Source organism: Nicotiana attenuata, unplaced genomic scaffold (genome assembly GCF_001879085.1).
Source record: "Nicotiana attenuata strain UT unplaced genomic scaffold, NIATTr2, whole genome shotgun sequence".
Classification (NCBI taxonomy): Eukaryota; Viridiplantae; Streptophyta; class Magnoliopsida; order Solanales; family Solanaceae; genus Nicotiana; species Nicotiana attenuata.
In genome coordinates this window covers 210,241-223,015 of record NW_017671315.1, presented here as the reverse complement: position 1 = coordinate 223,015, position 12,775 = coordinate 210,241, and the positions used below count along the sequence as shown (strand labels likewise).

Here is a 12,775-nt window from a genome sequence, read left to right as displayed (position 1 = left end):
AGCACCCGTTCCCGCAATATTTCCATTAGTTTGGTTTTCATTCGTCATTTTTCTGTAGAGTTGGAACCAAAACAGAACTTTTTTAACTCAGTGAAGTTTTGATATCTTCAAACTGAATACCAAACCAAACATACAACACGTAACAATGGTGAAGTTTTTATATACTTCAAACCCGTACGTTTATTATTCCGGTAAAGTTTTGATATACTTTAAACCGGACAAAACAATTATTGGAGTAGAAAGCACGAAGGCTTTAGTCTCCAAAATAATATACAAAATATAGATAACAGTTTTTAATATATATTTCAACACAGAAACATTAGTGAAATTCCTTAAGCTTATTAACTGCTACTGTGTTAAAACACAAAATCAGAAAACTGTTAGAAGAATAAAAGAAACTGGAAAATAGTAAAGAATAAGAAATATTCCGAGTCCACAATTTGCTTGTGCATCCTTAAGGAATTTTATCCCCCTCACACGTTGCCAAGGTAATGGATTAAATCCTCCCAGGATGAAACGGAATAAACCTTCCTTCAACAGTGGCAATACAAATTGCAGGATACCAACGAACTCAAAGAACGGAGCAAAATCACACTTACGAATTTGAGAGAGAGAGACTGCGAATTAGAATGCAGTATTTTCAGAAAGAATGAAGTTGTGTAATGTTTTTGGTGTGTTAAAAACGAAGCCATGCCTCAGAATTTATAGGCAATTATTGGAAGAGGTGTGCTGTCTGTTGTCTGTTCAGCAGTTTACGCGTCCTGCCGCGGTTACGCCAGGACCGCGGCCAGACTAGCCTTCTGAATCTTCAGCACTGATCTGGCATTTAATTAATTATTAAATTTTGTCCAAAAATAATCTTATCAATCGATCCAAAGCCGAAGTCGAGCCGAGCGAGCGACAACGACGGCACAAGGGTTCATTCTCTTCAACTCCTTTTAAGAGCTTTAAGAAGTGATTCTATATATAAGCACACAAATGTAGTTGTCCCTCACCAATGAGGGACAAAGTGCAAGTCAAAAGCTCACTTCATTCAAATTTTCATTTCCCTCCATTTTATTTTCCACCATTTCCAATTCACACTCTTAGACTTTAAACCCAATGCTTAAAGTCTTCGAAGCCTAATGCCTTTAAAGTCCAACAATAACTTTAGTAGAATTTTCTTTAGAAAATAAGTTTTATAGGTGCAATCAAAAGTACTATAGTCAAAGGACACGGTCTTTCTAAGCTGTTTAGAATTTCAGGGAAAACGTTACTACACCTTAGAAATTTTGACTTTTTTCATACACGAATTGTATCCATTTAAATATTACAGTTTATTTAGTTATACAACTTAATGAAATTTAAATTTATACACATTGAGATTCTTAAGTTAAGATATCATTTGAGGCCTTATTTGTTTGTACTTAATGGAGGTCTGAATCTTAATCATGCAGATCTCATACATCAAGTCGTTTGTTTTTAAAGTCTGAATCTTAATTATTCAGATCTTAATCATTAAGTATTTTTTTTTTCGCTTTACAACCACTTAAAGGGTCTGAATAGGTGTGTATGATTAAGATCTATAACAGAGACTTAATTTCATGAAGATGCTATCACATATTCATTATTAATTGCCATCACCACCTACCATTATCAACTATCACCATGCCACCACTACCATACTCAACCACCACCACCACCACCACCATGCCACCATCATAATCAATCATAGCCGCCACCATCATCCTTAATCATAGCCGCCACCATTATCGATCATCACCACACACTATCCTCTCCACTCCCACCATATATCATTCTCACCCACAATCAACATTTATCCGCCTCAACTACCACAACTGACCATCCTATCACCATCAACAACCACGGTCGGCACTGCCCATCATTATAACCTATCACCACCCACCCAACACCTTCCTCAGTCACAACTAATACCACAACCAGCCATTATTAACTATCACCACCCACCACCACCACCATCAATCATTATCGCCACCACTACCAATCGCTACTAGCTACTAGCATGACCCACCATCATCAACCAAAACTACCACCAACGACCATCTCTAGTCGGCATTCACCTGTTAGCCATCATCACCAACAACTATCATATTATAAAAAACTATATATTTTATTTATAGAATATTAGATTAGTTAGTATTTCATTTGAATTTTCTGTTTATTAATTTTAAAATAAAGATAAATTTTATACATTCAGATGTTAAAAATCAAACAGTCTTAATTATTTCTATTCGGATATTAATACACATCTTAATATATTCAGATGTTTTAATCTTAATACACATCTTAATATTCATATGTGTATTCAGATTCATACGTCTTAATCTTAAAAAAAACAAATGACCCCTAAATGTTGTTAATTTGACGTATATTCTTATTTTCTACCAAACACTATTATTTTGAATAATGTATGATAAATGAGTTCCTCAACATAATGCATTTTCCTGGCACTAGTTGACTTGGATTCGAAAATTAGTCAACTTTTCTTTTGTTGTGTTAGAAAATAAGAGTAAATAATGTGATATAATTGGGTGACACACGAGGGTATTTTTGAATTGAACTCTTATCAGAGGACATCAATGATTGATTTTGAGAAGTGTAGGGGTGTATTTTTGAACCTTTTCGCAAAGAAATATGTGTGTTACTAATATATTGTGTATTTCCTACTAAAAACTTTGCAATATCAATATAGTAATTGGTGAAATGTTTTGTTTCTAGCACAAAAAAATATTCATATAATTTACGTGGGTATTTATCCATTATTATAACAACAACAGGAACAACAACTACCCAGTAAAATCCCATATAGTGGGGTCTGGGGAGGGTAATGTGTACGCAGACTTTATCCCTGCCCCGATAGGGGCAGAGAGGTTATTTCTGATAGACCTTCGGCTCATAAAGACGAAAATAAAGTAAGAAAAAACAAGAGGAGAGAATTCATTAGTAACTCCAATAGAAATCGTAATAGTAACAAAAACATAAAAACCGAAAGATGAATGACATGCAATAACAGTGACCATAATCTAAGGCCTGGGGCTAAGACAAACAACAAAAATAGTGTGGGTCCAACATAAACTGTAAGCCATCTAAGACCAATCCTAATCCAACCCCGCCTCAACCCCGGAATGAAGTAAGGAAAGCTTTACTACCCCTATCCTACAACCCTAATGCTTGACCTTCAGGCCTTCCTATCAAGGGCCATGTCCTCGGAAATGAGCAGTCGTGCCATGTCCTGCCTGATCACCTCTCCCCAATACTTCTTAGGTCTCCCTCTACCTCTTCTCGTACCCACCACGGCCAACCGCTCACACCTCCTCACCGGTGCATCGAGGCTTCTCCTCTGCACGTGCCCGAACCATCTGAGCCTCGCTTCCCGCATCTTGTCATCCACAGGGGCGATGCCAACCTTCTTCCGAATATCTTCATTCTTAATCTTGTCTATCCTAGTGTGCTCGCACATCCACCTCAGCGTCCGCATCTCTGCTACTTTTATCCTCTGGATATGGGAGTTCTTAACCGGCCTACACTCTGCCACATATAACATGGTCGGTCTAACTATTAGCTCTATAAAACTTACCTTTGAGTGTCGGTGGCACTTTCTTGTCACACAAGACTCCAGATGTAAGCCTCCATTTCATCCAGCCCGCCCCTATGCGGTGAGTGACGTCCTCGTCGATCTCTCCGTCCCCCTGAATCATCGACCCAAGGTACTTGAAGCTATCTCGTTTGGGGATGGCCTGTGGCCCAAGCCTCACGTCCCCGCCTACATCCCTCGACTCAACGCTAAACTTGCATTCTAGGTACTCTGTCTTAGACCTGCTCAATTTGAAACCCTTAGACTCGAGAGTCTGTCTCCAAACCTCCAATCTCTCGTTAACACCAGTCCTCGTCTCGTCAATTAGAACTATGTCGTCAGCAAACAACATACACCATGGCACCTCCCCTGAATATGGTGTGTCAAAGCATCCATCACCAAGGCAAATAAGAACGGGCTAAGCGCTGAGCCTTGGTGTAATCCCATAACAATCGGAAAATGCTTCGAGTCGCCTCCCACCGTCCTAACCTTAGTCTTAGCTCCATCATACATGTCCTTTATCGCTCGTATGTAGGCTACCGGCACGCCCTTTGCCTCAAGACATCTCCAGAGCACCTCCCTAGGAACCTTATCATACGCTTTCTCCAAGTCAATAAACACCATGTGCAGATCCTTCTTCTTATCCCTGTACTGTTCCGCCAACCTCCTAAGGTGGATAGCCTCCATAGTGGAGCGGCCCGGCATGAACCCAAACTGATTGTCGGATATAGACGTCGTCTTCCTCACCCTCACCTCCACCACCCTCTCCCAGACTTTCATGGTATGGCTAAGTAACTTGATACCCCTATAATTGTTACAACACTGGATATCACCTTTGTTCTTGTACAACGGTACCACTGTACTCGACCTCCATTCATCCGGCATCCTCTTCGTCCTAAAAATTACAATGAACAACCCAGTCAACCATTCCAATCCTGCTCGACCAACACACTTCCAAAACTCAACCGGAATTTCATCTGGCCCGGTCGCTCTACCCCCACTCATCTTACGTAACGCCCCCACGACCTCCTCCACCTTAATGCGCCTGCAATACCTAAAATTTCGGAGACTCTCCGAATGCCCCAAGTCCCCTAGCGCTATATCCCGGTCCCCCTCCTCATTCAGAAGACCATAAAAGTACGTCTGCCATCTCTGCTTGATCTGGGACTCTCCCATCAATACTCTACCATCCTCGTCTTTGATGCACCTTACTTGGTCCAGATCCCGGGCCTTCCTCTCCCTCGCTTTAGCCACCCGAAACAACTTCCTTTCCCCGCCTTTCTCCCCTAATTTCCATTATTATGTGAAATTAAAATATGTGTGATAGCAACTTGAATAAGAGCACATGAAATAATAAAAGTATCAATAAAAGAAGATGCTATATTTTAGTAAATAAAAATAGAAGGCCTTCATATAAAAATAGAAATCATGAAGGTATTCTTAATTTTTGATATTTTTTTCTGCACCAATATTGTATAAGTAAATTGTCAATGAAGTTAATACCTTATGGTTCCGCTCATATCAATACTTATCTTTTAGTCCACGAATTAAACTATCACTAAGTGAATCAATTATTCCTAATTGAAATAAACAGAACTAGTTACTGTCTATATCTCTAGGAAGTTGAATAAGTACCTTATTTTATTTTGAGAGTAGGTGTATTTTCTAAATACTTTTCTATTGAAATTACATTTTACGTACCGAAATATATGTATATAAGAAGAAAGAAAATTTATGTGAATCTACTTTAGTGAACCGTATATAAATAATGTACCAAAAATCTCCAAAAAGAAAGATTAAAAGGAAAAACAAAAAAAGATAAAAAGAAACTTAATGTAGGCACTAGGAGTATTGTACGGGGTGCATAAACTATTGTTTCCAACATGAGAATGCAAACTAATCGTAGATGTGTAGGCAACACGTGGCACCAATGTATCTGTACAATCGATATTATGATTGACTTCTCCAAAAGTAAAACTACTAAAGAAACAATCTCCGTCAATAAAAATAGACAAATACCTACCATGAAAAGATAAAGAAAAATAAAAGGAAAAATGAGAAAACACGTAATAGAAGTGGACCACCTGTCAATTAATTAAAGGGTTACCCGTGAGGGAACCCGACAACTTTGGCGTCAATAACCATATCCTTCCTTGCTCTCTCTCTCTCTCTCTCCATCTCCTGTGTTTTTGTTTCAGAAATTCAATTCCAATTCAATTCAAATTCTCAGTTATTTCACACTTTTTCTCTTTCTCTCTGTACTCTCACTCTTTTCATCTGCAGCAACTGTACTTACCAGATGCTTTGCGTCATATCCAAATACACTACAGGTACCCCCCCCCCCCCCTAAATACATTCATGCTTCTGTGGTCCAATCCTCCTTTGTAATTTCCTGATTTAACACTTTTATTTTTTTTTATGTCTGTTTCCACCAATAATCCACCCAGAACTGGTGGTGGCGCTGGACAAAGCGGCGGCGATGATGACGATAACGACGCCGGTGCCGGTGTTAGTGGTAGGTGTAAGGATATGGATGATTCAGAAGAGGAAAATGATCAAAGTAAGAAGATAAAGGGGAAAACGATATCTTGTTTTCGGTTTAGGAAGGTTAAAGGGACGTTTTTGAGGAGGAAACAGAAAGGGGTTTCTGTAAATTCGGAGAGAAGAAGGGAATTATATGGAGGAGGAGGTGGATGTTATTTGTGCTTGAAGAAACGGCTGACTTCTGATTCAGGAGGTGAGTCACAGACGAGTGATCCTAATAGCCCCACGTTTACTTATGAGATGCTTCGAGTTTTTATTGAAAATAATGATTTTTATTCCAAAGAATGCAATCCCCATTTGGATGTAGCAGAATCTAAGCCTTGCTCTCTTCAAAATGATAAATGAAATATGATATCAGAAATTATTGGATGATAAAGTTTACAAAACATTGGGATAATAGAGCTTAGAGGCTTCGAATGCTCATAATTATGATCATGGCCTATTAGTTCTTGATTTGGGTTGCCTCATTTACCTGCCAAAATTTGAACTCTGAGGGTTGAAGTAATTCCATAGTTGTATTTTGTGTTTCTAGTTTCTGGCGTATGATTCTCATTTTGTGGAGTTGAAAATCATTTCTATCAGATTGAGAGGATATCTAGTATAAATTTGGAATTGCAAACCAAAGGAAAGCTACGTTTGTGGATAAGATTTTTTACTTTTAGGGCATTTCCCAATTTGGAAGAGAACTTTTTCAGAAAATGGGACATACTGAATTTAAATTTGAAAAAGATTGAGGAGAAGCCAGAGAAACCGTCCGTCCAATTGCTCTAAGGTGTATGGCAACTCGAGCACGAGGTATAAAACTTGATGGAATGAAACTATTCCTTATGCAAATGAATGACGTTTTGCAGTAATCGCCTTTTGTAGCAACAATAATCTTGTAATTTCTACTTCAATTGCATTCTTCATTCAATTTTTTGAGCCATAATTTGTATGGTGTACCGGCAACAGTTCACATTGTATATGAAGGTGGAAATATTGCATATCACTGAATTATGTGATTGAGTTTGATGTTATACTTTCCTTTGAGAAACTCCACCAGTTCTATGTTCTGTTATGTCTTCTTTTGTTTGTCTCTACTTGATAAGATGTCAAGACTGAACTTGCTTAAACTTGAAAAAAAACACTGATAGATTTAAATAATTATCATGATGAAGCCAAATATTAGGCCTTACGGCTCCCCAAGTGATCACAGTGCTTTGTGTTAGAGCTGTAACCTATTATGACGGCAAGTATATCTAAAGTTTATAAATTTGACGATAAACATGGACTTTGCTATGCCATATAAGACAGAATTCTGAATAACATGGTGTTGGGACCTTGGGGTGAAAAGAGCTATTTTTTCTGTAACATTTCCTGGGACCATTACCTCCTCAAACAAGAGTTAGAATTGACAATTTCTCTGTGTAACTTACTTGATATGGATGCTGATCTTGTGCAGGAATCTGTCAAAATTCTTGTACATTCCTTCCTCTCTGTGTTTTGGTATCAGAGAATATATTTAAAGCATGATTGCTTAGTGAACTGGCCTTTGCTTCACTACCTTATTGGGGATACTGGGTTTAGTATGTTTAGAGAAACCACTGCATTGTGCTTATATTAAGAAAGTTTGGCAACCCCATGCTCAGTGTTCTAAATTTGACAGATAACATAATTGACGATAACTTTAAATTTTGGACAAGGGCATGGGTAGAAGAGTATACCAGAAATAAGAATGCTTAGAAGGTAAAATAGCTTATCGGGAAGGATGACCTTTACCTTATTTTTTGTATGATAATAAAGCAAATAAACTTAAGATGAGAAACAGGAAAGACAACGAGTTGCAGGTGGTACTTAGCTGGAAGGACATTGCTTGTAACATACTATAATATTGATATCTCACTCAAATTTGCTTAATTTTGTCTTCGCGGGATCTATATGATTTTCCCCTCCATTTTAATCTCCATTCTATTGTCTTTTGTGGCTAATGTAAGAGGTTTTTTACGTCCTTTCGTGTGTGTACGAGTAAATATCCTGGTATTGACTTGAAATTGCCATATTTATCTTGTTATTCCTCAAATTTGTCACTGGATAGTTCTGAAATACCTTTAGTTTCATCTTGTCATTTGACAGTATATATGGCGAGCCTGTTACAGGGATTTGGGGAAACAACTGTAAAAGGGATCGTCAGTTTTTTTCCTCTATATAATTCATAATAGAGTTGTGTGCCCTTCAGCTATCCATTCTTAGGACCCTTGTAATGAAGCCATTGTGACGGATGGTCGTTGAGTCATTATAGAGACTGCCCAGTCCGAGGTGTTTGAAGTTTGAGAAAAGACGTTCTTAGCAAGATGCAGAGTTTTTGAATCATTTCCTCTTTTTCAAGAGAAGTATGCTTTCGGTCTCTCTTTTCTTCTCCATGTGTTGTTCCATAGTCCGTGGAGGGTGGAGGGCTGGAGAAGTTGCATTCAGTCTTTCATCTTATTATCCGAAGCTGCCTGGCACCGAATGTGAAAGCAGAAAGAATAAGATGCTCTTACATATTGATTGTGCAAGCATAAAGGTCTTTCGGTATAGCACCTAGTTAGCAAAGATTCCTTAATCAAATTCAGTAGTAGATGAAATTGAGGCCTTGTGTTCACTTAAGTTTAGATCAATTATCTTCTGTAGTGCGTATCAGCCAGTTAAATTTCTGTTCTTATAGGTGAATTTACTCACACGATTGATTCGCAATCTACTGCTGTTTATCTGGTGCTATACTATGTTTAGCTGTCCTTTCCTGTTAACAATTTCCTAATGTTATACGCGATTTCCTAATTCACAGGTGCTGCCTGAGAAGTATATTCAGTCATCCATTTGCTTGGACATGAATTATAATGTTCAAATGGCCTGGCGGCTGGCACAAGAAGAACACATACGAACTAGTCCATTGCTTGTTAGGATACTTGGAGAACGAGTGAAGACAAGATATAGGGAAAATAAAATAAAATGGTTGTGCTTTCTAACACGGTATGCTAGCTTCTATGCAAAATATGCACTCTTTGTCTTTTGTCTAGACAAGATATCCAGGGATGAAAGAAAGGAAAAAAAGAAAAAAAAAGACTAGATATCCAGGTGTTATTTTCTCACAGCAGAAAGCAGGTTATCAAGTCTAAGGGGTCGTTTGGTTGGTGCGATAATGGATAATAATACGAAAGTAGGTGGAGGACTATTTTATTTTGCGTTTGATTGAATTTCTTAATTCGGGGTTAGTTGATCCCACAATTGAGGTGTTATTCTAGCCCATATTGAGGGTGTAGATAATAATCTTGTAATTAGTTAATTTCGGGATAAACACTAAAATGATAAAGATGCCCTTCTTCAAGGCTCTTCCCCTGTAGTCTTTTAAAAATGCCAAGATTAATTAATATTTAAAAAATAAAAACTTATCCCAACTTATCTAGTATATACAAACCTATGTTTATAGTTTATCCGGTGTATCCGGCCCATTTGTAGTCCAATAAATCAAACATCTGCCAATAAAAATATATCCACTAAATATTATTATTATTATTATTATTTAATTTTTGTACTATAATCTCGTAATTATAATCCCGAAATAACTTATTCCCCAACCAAACAATCCCTAAGGGGTCGTTTGGTACGCAGACTAAATTATCCTGGGATTATAGTCCTGGAAATATAATTCCTAATTTATCCCATTTGGGAGGTGGGACAAAATAATAGTATCAAGTTTGATTAGATAAGGTGTGATAAGATGGGATATCCAGAATTAAGTCTGAGACCAAGCTTATACTATGTTTGATTGACGGTATAACTCCGCCCGGTCCTCCACCTCAATTGTAAAGGGGAATTCACCGAGCGAGCTAGCTTCAACTTCGGGTCAAGCTTTTTCATACTTGCTTTTGAGGTTTTTTTTAAAGTTATTATCAGTATTTGAAGTGATTTTTATACCGTCCAAGTAAATATTGATGTTTGGGGATACTGTTATAAATAGAATTCTATTTATGGTGAATGTCCATATTTAGAGAGATCCTAGGGTTTATTACTTGGTGGCTAAGTCAACCTCTCCCTATAAATAGAGGGTTCTATTCCATTGTAATTCATCCAATATCAATAAGAATTCTCTCTCTCTACTTTTCTTTCCAATACTCTTTTTCTTCATTTATTGTTTTATAACACGTTATTAGCACGAGACTCTAGCCAATTGAATAGAAGCTTTGGGATTGAGCATAATGATTGTCAATTATTCCATGAACTTCCTTCATGATTAAATTCTGGATTTAAGGTAAGTATTTTACCGTATTTTTCTCTTTTATTCTATACTTTAATTTTAAATACAAGCAAAGACAACAAAGTTTGATTATAACTCTAATGGAGTTTGCAAGAAATTATAACCACCTGAAGTGGTAAAATTTCTATGCCTCGCCATGATCAAATTTATGTATGATTGGGGGCAAAGAATTGAAAACCCGTCCCATTGAATTTGCTCCATTCTCATTCCCTTAAGAGAATGTGATAGCAGTATGTGATAAGTCTGAAAGAAAACAAAATTATTACTATGAATGTATCAATGGATATGGACGTGGCAATAGACGAAATTATAATCGTCATCATTTGTGGTAATGAGAACAATAAGGATTCTCAAAATAATCTTTCACTCTGTGAAAAATATTTGTCATCGATTTGACATGAGATTTTGTAAAGCACATATAGATGATTATGGTCCATTCATGATGTGAATATGACAACATCTGATTTATGAATACATATTCATTCTTCAAAGAATATGAACGTGCTAGTGGTAGTGAATATACCACACTCACCTCTAAAAGGAGGTTTGAGATGATATAAGAAAATAATGTCATTATTATGGCATGAATGGTCATTGGTCACGTACCTATTGTACGCCAAAATATTTTGGCATTGTGATTGTTAAAAGACAACGGTAATGCAAGAAACAGATCTTGCATATAATTTTGACCATAACCATAATGGTATAACTTTCTCTTTAAAAGAGATATCCACCATATTGATGTTGATGAATATGTGGTAGTACAAAATTAATTGAGAGCTCAAGAAGAGCCAATTATTACTATTTTGGAGAAACACAATTAATTACCAATAAGGTATTGTGTTGTAGTAAGTCTCAAAGAAACTTATTTAGTTTCCAAAGTATACGCGAAAGCGGTTGATTATATTGAGACTATAAATCAAGGAAAGATTTAATATCTTCTATTACTACAACTTGTAGCTGGGTAATATGTATGTGAAAAGCTACCCGTTTTATTCTCCAGTTTGTACTACACAAATAAAAGAATACCACAATAAAGTGAATATTTATTGATATAAAAACCCATATCATAATAAACTTGGAGTTTATTGATAATTGCACACGTCATGACGTAAATCTGAAGTTTATCAATATTGATAATTTATTCAGTTGGCATAATTGGTTTAGCCATATCAATTTAAGTATGATGTGCAAATATGATAGAGAATTCACATGGGTAAATGTTAAAGAACTAGAATGTTCTTTACGAATTCTCTTATGTTGCTTGCTCTCATTATTTAATGGACCAACTAAAATTGGGATTGAATCCCATAAATACTGGAAATATCAAAGGTGAATACGGGCCCATTCACCTGCCATGTATACCACATAAGATGCATCTATGAGATGGTTACATGTGCGATTATTATTAACCCGCAACATGGTGTTGCGAGGTAACTTGCTCAATAATTTGATTTAGAGCATAATTTCCAGCTTTTTTATTCAAGATAGTTCATCTTGATAAGTTGGTTTACATCACAGTTGGTTTAGCAAAATGAATTATTGAGTGCCTCCATTTAATAGCTAAACTATTGCTTATGAGAACAAAGTTATCTATATCAGTTTGATATATATTATATACGGAAGTATATTACATTCTCCCCTCACAAGTGGTTTCAGGGTCAGAAACCAAATAATTCCATCTCATTATTATTGATGTGCGATGTATATTTTGATTAACACCATAACGCACAAAGGTGGATTATCAAAGTTGAGGAAACAATTTTCTAACATGAGAGGGAGACATGATAAACAGTTGAGAAAAAGTTACATGGAATGAATTATCATTTATACATCTAGATCCTCGAATAAAATAATATGAACTTGAAGTTCATAAAAGGATAATTCATCTGCAATATATTGCAAAGCATGCAAGACGCATTTGCTGACCCAAAGAAAGTAACTATATTCTCATTGCAAATGCTCCTATTAGAATAGGTCCTAGAAGGACAAAGTCTATGGTACGCTTAAAGCGTATAGACAAATCGGTTTCAAATAAACTTCTTGATAAAGAAGATGAGCAAATGATCAAAATGATCATAATAAAGGAGGCAAGTGATCTAGAAGATCACATGACATAACACTTCATAAAATCTCAAGAGAGATTCAGGTACCTGAAAATATAAATGAAGAGATCTCTATGTTATGTCTTTATGAAAAAATATTGAAACTGATATAAAATGTTTGTCGACGACATCTATGATAGCGCTAATATGAGGATCTTATGTCTATAGAAACAATTCAAGTAGAATTGGTTTCATATGAAAGACATGTTGTTTTGGACCTGCAGTTCAAACACTTGAAAGTATAAAGTCAATAGTGTG

The 12,775-nt window shown here is 36.5% G+C and overlaps 1 protein-coding gene across 1 annotated transcript; it reads left to right on the top strand.

Annotated features, from left to right (window-relative positions):
- The first annotated feature begins 5,671 nt into the window (after positions 1-5,671).
- On the top strand, positions 5,672-7,172 carry LOC109207510. Its single transcript, XM_019370450.1, has one exon. It carries the CDS (start codon positions 6,014-6,016, stop codon positions 6,482-6,484), a length of 471 nt encoding a protein of 156 aa, XP_019225995.1. The 5' UTR covers positions 5,672-6,013; the 3' UTR covers positions 6,485-7,172.
- Positions 7,173-12,775: the final 5,603 nt, after the last annotated feature.